The sequence below is a fragment of the Eurypyga helias genome, unplaced genomic scaffold (assembly GCF_000690775.1).
Source record: "Eurypyga helias isolate BGI_N326 unplaced genomic scaffold, ASM69077v1 scaffold6489, whole genome shotgun sequence".
Lineage (NCBI taxonomy): Eukaryota > Metazoa > Chordata > Aves > Eurypygiformes > Eurypygidae > Eurypyga > Eurypyga helias.
The window spans coordinates 28510-42483 of NW_010272664.1; the positions used below are offsets into that span (position 1 = coordinate 28510).

The 13974-nt window shown below is 43.7% G+C and overlaps 1 protein-coding gene across 1 annotated transcript in view; it reads left to right on the plus strand.

Moving 5' to 3' along the window:
- LOC104515284 (polypeptide N-acetylgalactosaminyltransferase 18-like) overlaps positions 1-13974 on the plus strand; it is a gene marked incomplete at its 5' end in the record, with an annotated part of 51772 nt that overhangs the window by 24645 nt on the left and 13153 nt on the right. Inside the window, one exon of the mRNA XM_010159199.1 lies at positions 9395-9559. Within this exon, the coding sequence (XP_010157501.1) occupies positions 9395-9559 (165 nt within the window). The remainder of the gene's footprint in view (positions 1-9394; positions 9560-13974) is intronic.

Sequence of the window (13974 nt, forward strand, 5' to 3'; positions counted from 1 at the left end):
CTCTGAGTGGAAAAGCTGTATTTTAGACATGTTTTGCAGGAAAAAAAAAAGGCGGTATAACAAGATTTGATGACTTTGGAATAAATTCAAGATGAAGATATGTTACATAAACGCATGATTACCTGGATGTGACTATGCCCAGAGTAGTCCGAAGCACTTGGGTGTAGCTGTGAAAAGGTAAAAAAATCTGCTTTTAAACTTTTTGATGCTGAGCTGCCAAATGCTTCTACAGTGAACTAGCTCAGGTTTTGATTTGGCCAGAGGAGTGAACTCTGGTGTAAAGGGCAGGCCAGTGCATCAGCAGGTGGAGATGATGGCTGAGTTTGTTTGAGATGATTGTGTGCTGAAGGAGAAGAAAACAGGCTCAGACAGACATATGGGATTGTTTAGGAAACCACAGAGGAAACTGTGAAAGGTAGAGGGATTGGTGGGAGAGGGAGAAGGAAAATTCAGACCGGACAGAGTCACGGGAGCTAGCAGACAGGCTGCGGTTTTCAATAAGGACACAGTTGTCTGTGCTAGAATGGTTCTTTTTCTTTCTTTTTTTTACTGCCTTTTATTTTTTTCCTGTGAAGGGTTGTAGAGATCTTGTGCAGAGGTAAGAGCAAGACCAGGAGAAGCTTTAGGAAACAAATCAGTAAAATTTTTATTTATCCTGGTCTTGTTAATTCTGTAGTTACTAGCATTAGGAAAGCTATGGAAGTAAGTACTGAAAGCAGATACAAAAACTGTGATTGACAGTTCTGTTATACATAAGCTCCACTTTTTAGGTTGGAGGATTTTTGTTTGCTTGTTTTAAATAAAACCAAAGCAGAATGCCAAGGTGGGCAACAGCAGAATTAGATATTCCATTGCAGTGTAGGTACATGAATTTAAATTTAAAAGTCTGGTATTGAGTTCCTGTCTGTTTTCTATTCAAATCTTAACATTTTTGTGTCTTTAAGCCTGTGTTTATAGCTTCACACTCCATTATTCGAAGTTTCTGAGTACCCTGGCTTTGTTGCTATCAAGCATTGGTTGTTGCTTAGAGTTCGGAAGTTAATTAGTGCAGGGGCATGGAGAAGAGCAAGCAGGTCAGATCATCAGTATGCTGGTGTGTTAATTCAGCAGATACAAATCTAAACACTGAAGTGAAATAGTGAGTAGTCACCCTTCTTACACGCTTTGCAATTTCAGCTGTGGTGGTGTTGGGCTTGGGATACTAGCCGACTGCCAGCTCATCAGGAAGACTAGTTTTACAGTGAATAAACCTCAGCAGGGATAACATCAGGGTGTGATTGTTTTAAAGCTGTATGATCAGGCTGCACCAGCTGAAAACCTACCTCGGAAAAATAACATGAATCTTCTAAAGGTTGACCTCCAGCTTAGGGGTAACGTTCTGCATTCTCAGCCTCTGTTCTTACGCTTGTACCTCTGGGCAGCACAAGACAGCGACGCTGCTGTTGTGGCTACAGGACAGCACAGCCTCTGTCACTTCCTACATGAGTAGTAAATAGGAAAACCCTTGATTTGTATCTTAGTGATATATTTGTGTTATTCGTAATGAACTTGGCTTCTGTCGATAGTTTTCTTATCGGGGTTGGAAAGTTCTTTGGTTCAGATGTGTTTATGTAACAAAGAAATGATGGAATAAAAATCAGAAAATATATAAATAGCCAAGTCACAGCAGTGTTAGCTAAATCTGGATTTATCCACCAGACTGCTCTTTAGCTGGAGTTGTAGTCGAGTATGAATCTGCTGTGAGACTTTGGACTTGATGTGTTAATATATTTACTCCTGACAATAAGTGACTTCAAGGATTCATTTGAAGAAAAACACGGTTCAAAGATGGAATAAAGTAGTGGCGAATCAGGCTTCTTATGCCTCCGACTTATTATACCAGAAGCAGGGTAGCAGACAGATAGGGCTGGTGGTGAGCGTTAAGTGTGCTCTTTACAAATGCAGAGTCATGTACCAGACTCCAGCGTGATTTCGTCTGGGAACATTGCCAAAAGGATTACAAATGGCTTTCAGCCTGAAAATTGGTGTGTATTGCTTTAAACTTCCAGTGGGGAGTTGGCAATTTATCCTTCAGATAATCATCTGATGTTAAGTTGAACATCTTACTGTAACTTTTTGCTACATGATAAACCAGCTCCTATGAATAATTTACTGCACAGCTCTGAAGTCTTGGAAGCTCTGGTGGCCTTTCCAAGTTCAGTAAGAAACTTGGAGCCAGAAATCTCATTGCACTTCAGGTCAGTGGAATTCCAGTGTTAATTGCCATGGGACCTTTTAGGGCCAACTTCTCATTAATAGAAGCTCCGCACCACCTCCTTGTGGGGACGAAGCCATGTATTTGTGTCCAAGTAAGCAGAGCTCCTTTACCTTCCTCTGTACTTTCTGTGGAGATTTTGTGTAGGTATTTGAAATACTGTCACTGGGAAAAACAAGTTGGCTGGATTACCTGCGCCTTCGGTGCTCTCGTGGCAGAGTTAGGACGTGTTCTGGGCTGCACCGCTGCAGCACAGCATGTAGGATGTGAGTATCCCACCAAAACTGCCATTCTGGCCCTACAGGAAACCTGCTACGGCAATCCATTTGCTAATTTTCTAGAAAGAACAGCAACGCCTTCCAGTTTTTTAGACCCTGAGTGACTGGCTGATCTACCCCAGTGACGTGGTGCCCTCTGTCTGGCTAGGCTGAGCCTCGCTGCCATCCGGAAGGAACTGAAGTATGCACTGGGGATGTGGGGAGTTGGGCTTAGCATGATCCCCCCCATGTGAACAGGGGTAGCCGAATCTAGCAAGATGAGCTCTAACACCAGAACTATCTGCTACATGTATATGGTAGATTCACCGTGCATCAGCTCAGCTCTGAACTTTCATAAATCACAAACTCCTTTTTTTCCCTGTTTTGACCATTCTTAAGCTCAGTGCTGTGCTCACTTTATGCCCCTGGGCACTTGCATGTGCTGTGCACGTGTTTTTCCCGGTGAACACCAGCTTGGCAGTCAGTGAGTCACAAACCTGGCTGCACAAGTGGTATTTCCAGACTGCAGCCGCGAGCAGAACTTGTCTCGGAGGAGATGGGTGGAACAGGAGGGCAAACGGACCCTTTGTTGTGAGGGCGACAGTTGAGATTTCGGGGAGACTGTGGCTGCAGGCATGAACTCTCCTGCTCTTCCGTGCTGGTTTGCTAGGTGAGACTGCATCAAGAGGGAGTTCCTGCATTCCCCAGAAATGAGCAGGGGCATGGCACGGTCCAGTGGGAGATGAAGGGGAAGGTGCTTCTCCATGGTTCTGGAGTTGGTCTGAGGAGCAGTACTGGACACGGCTTCTGGGTTCATCGCGATACTGTACGTCTTCCTGACATTCAAGCACGTTTTCAGAAAAAGTCAGTTAGACTATTAAATAGAAAAAACAACATACAGCAAATGAGTTCATCAGAAATGCAGGTGAGGAAAACATGACGGACACCAAACATCCAATAATTCCTAGTAATTACAAATGTTTCTAGAGAATCCTCGGCTGTGCTGCTCTCAACTACCACTTATTTGTGTTCTCATCTTTTAGCTGTCTTTTTAAGACAAATAAGTGTTCTTTAAAAATATCATTGTTTAGAAAAAATTTACTAACTCTCACTCTTTCACCTTAGGAATATTTTGAGAACCTTTTCATTAGTTCCACCTTATGAAGATTTTGAGAACCTTTTAATTAGTTTTATTAATGTCATATCAATCTCAGTTTGCTTGTCTTATATTTTGTCTTAATGTGAATAATCAGAGAGCTTATTTGGTGGAGCAAACAGGAAATGAAGCAATGGCCTTAGATAGGACACTTCCAGTAAAACAAACTCAAGAGAGCTGTGGAATAACTGGTCCTGTAGTTGGAAGGTGCCATTTTACAGGCACAGCGCTATTTGCAGACCAAGCTTCCCAGCAGGTATAAAAAAAGATGGAAGCGGTTTACCAAGACCCTCACCTTCTACAGTCCAGAGGAGGATCAGGTATGAAGGTGATGAGTTAGGAGGCTGTTCTTTGAGAACACAAGAGACTGAAACAGAAGCCTCATGGCAGAGCCCTGTGTCAGCTTTGTAGGCAGTGGACAGGCTTTTCTTCAGATCCAGGTATGAAGCACTTGTTACTTTAGTCATTTCCCTGCTGCAAATCTTTGTATTATGAACGCCAGGTTTTGTTTTGAACAACTCCTTTTGCATGACTTCAGCCTGCTGGGAGCCCCAGGCTTCCAGAGCAGTTTCCTGTGGCTGCTGACCGCAGCTGGGCGGGCAGTGAGGGCAGGGAAAGCAGCAGCGCGTGGCAGTGCCCCGCGCCAGCCTGTGCGACCGGCACTCACCCGCCCTTGAAAGCACCCGGTGGGAGAGTGGCTGAAGAGGATGTGGAAGTGCCTGAGGCTCAGGCCCCACGCTGACTCGTGGATCGCAAGTCCTGCCCACGTTTTTAGAGTTTCTAACTAGTGGCAGCGCTGAATCCTTGTAGTTTCCCTTTTTGAGAAATGCCTTTTGTCTAACCTAACTGATTCCTGAAGAAAGGGGCTCCCTTCCAGTTGCCCAGGAGACACAGTTGTACATAAATATTGTTCTTGTGAACGAAACAGAAGGTGAAGTGCTGTGGGCTAGAACAGACCAATGAAATGCAAGGAGGCTGATTTGTTACAGAGTAAGGGAGTTGGTTGGTTTTTTAGTGACCTGCTCTGGTACCAACATCCAAGCAAGATTCTTTCTGTGGAAATTCAGTAGCTCCTCGGGGAGTGTGATGTGAAAATGGGTGGTTGTGTTTTAATAAGACTGTCTTTAGTGAAAGTGGAAATCAGCACGCAGCAAGTGTCTTGACTTCAGTGGAACTAAGCAAACTTTGGATATTGCCTGTCCAGTCCCGTGAACAAGGACTGCTGTGACAGCTGCTGTTCTAGCAGAAATGGAAGGTCCAAGTTCTGAGTGAAATTTTCAGTGTTGCTCTAGTGTCTTAATATCCCGTGGTCAATATTCAGTCATTTGGACCACCAAGAAAGTACTGGAGCAATTGTTCAAAAATCACTTTCCTAAATTACTGCAAGTTTTCTATCCTGTTCTGTTAGTTGATGATGATGATGTGGAAATCTAGGAACGATGTGCTGGTGAAATGCATTTTGCTGGTGTCTTCTAAAGTGGTGTAAACAAAAGTGCCTCAGTTGTCCATTTTGTGCTGAAGTGGACTGCAAAACAGCCAGTGTACTCCTTGATGCGTGCTAAAAGCATCCTCTTGAAGAAGTACTGCTGTGGGCATTTATCTATTTAACATCTTGCATCTCGAATCCTGCGTTCAGTTCTGGGCCCCTCACCACAAGAAGGACACTGAGGGGCTGGAGCGTGTCCAGAGAAGGGAACGCAGCTGGGGAAGGGTCTGGAGCACAAGTCCTGTGAGGAGTGGCTGAGGGAGCTGGGGGTGTTTAGGCTGGAGGAGGCCCAGGGGAGGCATTATTGGTCTCTACAACTCCCTGAAAGGAGGGTGTAGAGAGGTGGGGGTTGGTCTCTTCTCCCAAGTGACAAGTTGCTAGGATGCGAGGAAATGGCCTCAAGTTGTGCCAGGAGAGGCTCAGATTGGATATTAGGGAAAACGTCTTCACCAAAAGGGCTGTCAGGCACTGGAACGGGCTGCCCAGGGAAGCAATGGAGTCACCATCCCTGGAGGGATTTAAGAGACGTGTAGACGAGGTTCTTAAGGACACGGTTTAGTGTTGGTATTAGCAGTGTTAGGCTGACGGTTGGACCTGATGATCTTAAAGGTCTTTTCCAACCTAAAACAGTCTATGAAATCTGTGTTATTTAAATCACAAGTACAAACTGGTTTTTATATAGGTACACGTAAGATGATAAAACATGATCTGTAAGTTTCTGTTTTATCTGCAGGCCAATTTAAAATATGATCAATAAATGCCATATATGTGCATACCTAACAAGCACATTATGGGATGGTAATTCAGTTCATGTAACTCAGCTTGTTAATCTCCTATTGTCCACTCCAGGAAGGTATTTCATGTACCATCTTTAAACTAAAAGAAAAATATACTAAACCACAAAAAAAAAGAAAAAAAAATGTATTTTGGAAAATTGAGATAATCAAATAGAAACAGGGACATATAGTGTAAAAGCAATTAAAAATATTTTCTTAACATATGAAATAAAAGGGACTTAATACATGAAATTAAAGGGAGGCTTTATCCTGGTTTCATGTTTAACAGCTTGACATTTCAGACCAGAAGAGCATTCATCAGTAGAGTCAACAGTTAATTCTGCTGTACCAAGAGGATGGTAAAACATCCTCCATCCTGACACCGTTACCATTATGCGCTCTCAGTGCAGGGTGTTTCATTCTCGGGGTGGGGGAAGGGAGCCACGGACTGTCCATGGGTTTGAAGAGAAGTTTTCTGGCCAGGTGCAACACAAACCAATACCCTGCTGTTTGCCCGCAGGCTGCTCAAGTAGAAGCTGTAGAGGGTATGTGCTTTTGATGTGATGTCTCCATTAGAAAAACACAGCAGCCAAATTACCAGGCTGTGCAATGTTTTCAAGCCTGAATTAAGATACGGCATTACTGGATAAGATACTGAAATATTTATAATAATATAGAGGATAATTAAACGATATTCCTAGTACTGGATAAACAAAGCTACATCCTGGAAGAGCCTAGTTAGAAGGACTAACTGCCACAGTTTGTTTCAGCTGGAGCTTCCTTTTACATGCCACTTGAGAGCTGAAAGCTGCCTTTCCCAGTGCTAGGTGAGAACACAAGATTTCACACCTCTTTTTCTAACCGGTCCACAGTGAAAAAATGAAGTGATATTAGCGAGCAGGGTGAGCTCTCTAAAGATAAGCAACAACCTGCTAATTATCTCTATTAAGCCTAATTGCATTTGATTGTTCTATTTCTGCACAGTTTTGCCAACAAAGAGAATTGGGTAATTCCCCAGCCAGAGCCCTCATTCTGCTTCTGCCCAGAAAGATGCTCAGACTGAACCACTGCTGATCTGGCATCAAAAAAAGCTGGTGGAGTTGCAGTATGAACTGGGCTTGCTTTATCCAGGAAGATGAAATGATTACCTGGAGCCTTCAGGTGAAAGGCTGAGCAGACTGAGCCAATGAAAACAGCTCAGCCCTGAAGGTTTGCAGCTACACTGCTTTTTTTTTTTACAAGCAGCCCATAGCGTGCACTTCCCAGTGTTACAGCCCAGCCTGCTAATTGGGTTTCAGTGACTGATGTCTGTCTTTAAGAAAAGAAATACATGCAAAATGCCATGATTTTCTTCACCATGTTGTCTGTGGTGACAGTGTGTTGAAAAATGGAATTAAAAGTCACTTCCTATTAGTAGAAAATGCAAATAACTGACAATTCTCTCATTTTTCTAGTAGTAATTTTAAGTAAGAGGCAAATGAGCCACAGAAAATGTTCATCTCTAGAGTTAATGATCCTAACAATCCCCTTTTAAAGGTAATCTTGATCGTACTGCCTTGTATAAACTACCGCAGTCTCTTGCCAGAAAATGCACCTGGACAGATCTTGAACGTATCTAAAATAGTTGCTGTTGGTCTGTCTAGCAGGTGCATTCCAGATGTTTATTGCTCTTCTGAAGCATCAGTTTGTTTGCAGGAATACTCGTTGTCTAACTTAAGGATGGTGTCTGTTGGGGTATGGTCTTGTTAGTCTTTCCATAGTTGTTACGGTTTATCTCAGTCAGTAACAACCAACCATCTTGGAAACGTACCCTGCTCTGTCCTTCTATTTACCCATCTCTTCTCCTGTACGGCACACCTGAACAACTCACCTGTTCTCTGTTCAGCCTCTTCAAACCTGGAGTCACCTCGGTTCAGCCAGCTCAGGTTTCTCTTCTTTCTGCGGGGTGAAAAGAACTTGAGGAAGGGGTCACACCTCTGTTTGGTGTAAGCCATTCATGGGAACTTACTAACTTCTGCAGCTGTGGGTCTGCATCTGCTACGGATCTGCCCCAGAGGTGTTCCAGGAGGGTGAACGGAGGACGTACGTAGTCCAGCACAGGAACGCCACCGTTGGTTTTGGTCTGTATTTAATCCCTGCACTGACTGCATTCAGAGCTGTTTTACACAAAGCTCCCAAATCTCTCCCCAGTCCTCGTCTGGTCTGTTTCTCTGCTTCCTCTCCTAGATGCAATTAATATTTTATCAGAGTTTTCACAAACGAAATACACACATATAAAAAAAGGTACAGCAGTGAACAGGTACCAGGAGATAGTACCACCTGGGAACAGAAAAGATGCCCAAATACCCACAGCTTCTGTCCAGCTCCTGTCTGTTCCAACCCTGACACCACTGGAGCTGTCAAGGCCTTACACCTACCCTTGTCAGATAAGGCTGCTAAAGCATGATGTTGCCATTTCATCTTTCCCTTGGTCCTCTCAAGAAAAAGGTCTGACTTTAGCAAAATCAGTTCTGTTGTGATCAGCAAACAGACAATCCCAGCTAGTCCTGAGTTACCCTTAGGTGCTTCATGTAACCTGTTACCTTCAAGAGGACACGGTACCGATGCTGTCTGACAAGCTCCTTCTTTTTCCTTCTTCTAAAGAAACCTCCCACGGATATGTGTGCGCTCCAACAGAGCGGAAAGAATTTCTTTAATACAATAGCCTCATGCCTTCGGTCGTAGGTAGAAGCCCTGAGGCCCATGAGAGCGCTCCTTTGCTAGAAATCCAGAGCAACCAGGGTCTGGTCCTTTTTCCCAGTCTCCTGTGCCTGTGTGTATTGATATATTCCAAAAAAAAGGGAACAAATAGCCTGCAACATTCTGTTCTCTCTCCTGCCATGTGTATGTCTGTCACCAACCACTAATTCCTTTTCACTGTATATACTGGATTCCAGTTAGCTGCCTCCACCGGGGGTTTTTAGCATTTTTTTGTAGAAAACCTTCATTTACCTTTCTGCCCCTTGTGTAAAAGCTTGAGATCCTTCCTGCAGAAGTGCTGTGCTGCTGCTCGCTCCCTTACCTCTCCAGTGCGGTATTCTCAGATGGCATCATCTGATCGGAGCTGATGACAGTGATCAGACTCATCCCAGTTCCTGCTAGAGGGTGTAATCTTGCTCTCTGAAGACCCACGGTGCGTGACCACAGGAAACTGAAGGGAAAGGCACACCACGAGACAACCATCAGTTTTGTTTGTGTGCTTCCGTATAAGCAGTTAACCAACATTTATTGTTGGTAACAATTAATCGGTAATTTAGAACAACTTTTAAAATGTTGTGTTGCCTCCTGCATGAAAGGAAATAATTTAAAAGCCACTGTGGGGTCAGCCTGCTGCTATTCAGCGTATTTATCTTTGCCATTAGCTTTTGGGTAAAAGTGCTGCTTCTGTTTAGAGGCCACAAATCTTGTTTGTGCTTCCTGTTGCAGAATGTTTATTACACAAGCAATCAGCAGCTCCATGTGGGTGTTCTGAGTCCCACTATCGACGACGATGACAACAGATGCCTGGTGGATGTGAACAGCAGGCCCAGGCTCATTGAATGCAATTATGCCAAAGCCAAGAGAATGAAGCTTTACTGGCAGTTTACTCAGGTAACTCTTACTCAGCAGACATTTCAGAAAGTTCAAAAGCTCTGTCTCTGTATCCGAAGCGCGAGTAATCTGTTTACTAAGAGAACAGAACCAGATTTATCCTTGCTTTCTTTGCACGGAGTCAGGAAGCTGTGTTTACTTTTGATCCCAATGTCAGCTACCTCAGGAGGTTACAAAACTTGTGTATTTTCTGAGTGTACAATAGATTTATTTTTTTCCTAAGGCAGAGTGACTGCTACAGAATTATCTCATTGAAATGATCTCAAAAAAATAAAAAGTGATTTTGGTAGAGTCAAATGCAAAGTAACCTGGTTAGGAACAGGAAACAGAAGCTCTGTTGTTGTTTGGTTTGTTTGGCAACAGCAGCTCAGAGAAGGGGGCAGCGGGTCACTGATGGTAACAGCCTCATAATGAGCTACTTCTGCAGTTCCTTACTTAAAAAGGCTAATGCTTTTACGAGTGGGAGAGGGAGATGAGAAGAAGCGCAGGTGAAGGCTGCGCAGCGATTTCACACTGATGAGAACACAGACGGGATACTGAGTCCAGGCCCGGCGTCCGCACTTCACAGCTGAACCAGAAACACAAGGGGGCCGGAAAACAGGCTCTGTGATACACTGCTTATGGAGACCGCTCTGGGGGGTTTAGCTGGGAGGAAGTGGCAGGGCGACTCAGAGCACAGCAGTGTTCCCACAGAGGGACACAGGCTGTCCTGAAGGCAAAAGAGGTTCCAGTGGCTGGAAGCTACAGACAGTCAGAGTTGGTCTGTCAGAGGAAGGCAAGATTTTCCAGAGGTAAGAATTAAGACCCTGGAAGTTTACAATGTCTGGTACCGCCAGGCCAGTTGTTTAGGGTAAAGGAAATGAGATTACAGTACTATCTAAACCAAGTACCTGATTTACCTCTGTGGCAGACGTGACAGCTGCTGCGAGTCTGGCTGGTCACAGTTGCTCCTCTGCTGTTTGGAGTCTACAAATCTAGTTGTTTACTCCAGCCCACGGGCTGAGGTTCACTATTAACGTAATTTTATTCCTGCATTTAATTTTTCTGTGTCATCCATGTGGGTCTGCAAATACCTTTTCTGCCAGCTCATTAGGGTTTTTTTTCTATGACTTCAACGGCCACAACCAGTGTATTTTAGGATACTGGTAATACAGTTTAGCATCTACCTTAGTGCATTTGGACAGTAATCACCAAAGCATATTATTAACATAATTGGTATTTGTACTTGAAATTAATCCAGATCTTTGTCTTTAAAGGGTAGCTCTCAAACAGCAGACACTAAATCCCTAACCTAGAAAGACATCCCAGCTTTCACTTTCCGTCTCCTCAAGGGCTGACTTTTAATTAAGTCTTCTCTCAAATTGTAACGTAGTTTAATGGGGGGGATACAAATGGGATGACCTCACTGTGGCCATCTCTGCACTTGATTTTTGGCACCAATTTCAAACAGTATAATTAACATCTATTTAAATAGTATTTCAGTAACGGTGCTGTCCACCTGTTCAGTGATTGCTCTGTATAACCCAACTCTTTGGTGACAATTACTGCTTTCTACTCCAGAATACTGCTGCTATTTTGTAGTATTAGTTACGTTAGGTCTGATTGGGGGGCAGCAGTAGAATGCATTGATAATTTAATTATTAAAAGCCTCAAAAATGGTATTTAACTAGGTTAGTTTTATGTCTGCATTTCCATTCCATGTTCCAAATACAATCTCCCAGTGAAGGTGCACTGCTTCTAAACCAGACCCTCTGGACTGTATTCAAGTCTACAAAGAAACTTCTGCCCAGGAGAAGTAAAAGCTAGTTAGTTGTTTCCTTATGATAAATTAAGAGACAAATGAAATAATTAAAAGTTTGCTGTTCAAGAAGGGTTTTGTTAATAGCCAATGCAATTAAGATGCGATTATTTCTCAACATACAGCATAGCACACAGCCCTTACACGTTCTGTAACCTAGCAGAAAGTTAATGAGACTAATCAAGACTTGCAAAGATCAACTGATGAACTCCATCTGAAATGCTCCCATTTAATCTGGTGAAAGGACGTGTTTCTGTGAACACGCTGGAAGCTGTCTAGCTGAAGAGGGTCTTTTTTGTTACTTTTTAAAGCTCTGGTAAACAGAACCTGCAGATAGCAGAACTGCACGTATGAATGCTTACATAGTCCTGAAATTTGTGAAATACTAACTAAAATGTAGATGCTGGCCATAGCTTTTTATAGCACCTTTTTATAGCTGCAAGCAAGCTTTGACTTCTCTGGATTCTCTAGCCCTTCAACAAGAATGGCTGATGATGGAGATAATCAGAAATACCGCAGTACAGGTGGAGAATTGTCTCGGAACGGGAATGAGACTTACCAGCCAGGGCAGGATAAACCAATTCATCTAGATTGCCTTGACCAGCACAAAAATCAGTATTTGCCCTGTGTTGCAGACATGTATCTTAAAATTTGAATGAGGAAACTTTCTCATTTTTCTGCAAAACACACTATATTGTGAGAGGTACCATGATAGTCTGTGGTGGGACATGGACTTCAGTCTGGTTCATCGAAGGCTGTACAGCTTTTTAGAAAAAGTATTCCTCAGGTAACATTTTCCTCCTGCCTTGTGCTGCTGTAATGTGTGATGAGAGAAATGCTTATGACAAAAGTAGAAAATAGGGGTCATCCCCAGGTAGTGGTCTCCTTGCTTCTGTAGATCTATCACAGAATTATTTCATTCTTAATTTGCATCTTTGACCAGAAGTTTGTGTGTGTGTGTATGTATAAAATGACTTGTTTTCTTAAAATGTTATGTTTTGTGGCTACCTTCAGCTGTAGGCAGCTGGAGTCAGACACTCAGATGTCCACTACTATCTTGTGGGCAGAAGAGTGGTGTAATGGACCATGACCGGTACCTCCCATCATGCTGGCGGACTGGAGCAGGGCCTTGGGAGAGTTTGTGGTATCTTCCTGTACAGGACAAACTTGCACTGAGCACTCAAAGCCTGTATTATGTGTTTGTGTAATCAGGACTCATCTGAGCAAATTTCCATGCTCCACAGTTCTGTACAGCTGCCAAATGCAGTGAGACCCAGTAAAATGTAGGTTTCAGTGGCATTCTTCCTTCCAAGACTTCTTCAAGTGTTTATAACTGTAATTATGTCAAATTATGTAAATTAGCCCTGAAAAGACTCCCATCAACTGGGTAGTATTAGAGAATTTTCTTGTTCAGGTTGTTTGTCAAGTCTTAGGGAAATGCTTATTTTGGGAATACTTTCACGCTGAAAAGTCTTGTAGGTGTTTGACAGTTCACCTACTTCAGGTCTGTCTTGCCGCTTTCTCATTTAATCAGAACAAAAGTAGTCCTTCCAGCAAAGTAGTAAGTGATCACCAGCAATTACACAAGACAGAGGGGATAGAATTACAAGAATTTCATGGTGGTAAAATGGTCAGAATTCTACTAAAATATTAATTTAAACATGGTATCAAGGAAGCTGCTCTGGCATCATGAACTGTGAGGAAAACAATAACCTCAGTTCCTACTGAGTGCCCCTTATTTAGTACTAAACAATTACTCCTGCTCGCACCCTGTGAGCTCTTCTGGCAGGGAGGAGGTGCGCACGCAGCGTGCTGTCTGCTGCCCCGCGTAACGGCGTGCGTGCAGGAAGCACCACGTCAGCAGCGCACACGCACGACAGCCACTGTCCGCGTCCTCAGTACAGCTGCTGTCCTTGGGACTGCCGCACTGACTGGGACGTGGGCCGTTGTGTGACGGAGAAGGGGCTCCGAGATGCAGGAGATGGAGGCCGGTGCACCTGGACAGACAACTCCTTCCAACATCTTTTGGTAGAAAAGGCTTATGGCCAAAACCACGATCCTCTGAACTCTCTGATACCATGAATGTTGCTAAGAAGTAGTAAATTTTAAATCCCGGGTTTTTGGAGGGGGTGTATTGGTTTGGGGGTGTTCGGAAGTTTCTGAGCGTCAGTCTGATTTCTCAGGTTTATTGCTGATTGAAGGGCCATTGTAACACAATGCCTGCCCTACACGTGCCATTCGTCGCCAGGGTGACAGCAGCCCATCTGGAAGGCATGCTGGTGGCACGTTAGGACTCCTCCAGCAGCATTACAGAGGCAAAAGGAGAAGTTTTTCTGTAATTACTCTTTATCTTGAAGTGTCCTCATGTTTATATTTCCCTCAGTAGGGATGGGACTGTTTCTTATGCTTCTAACCAGACTACCTACGTTGTCGCTTACTTGCTCTTGGGAGAAACGCTGACAGGGGAGGGCTCTGAGTAAAAGTACAAAAGGCAGAGGTAAACACTTCAGAGGTGAATCCTTCTAAGGCTGTTCCATGCTGAATTATTTTCAGTACAGCAAGCTCTGATTTCAGTAGTTCAGCTTCCAGTGTGGTTGCCCTAGGAAGGTAGGAAGAG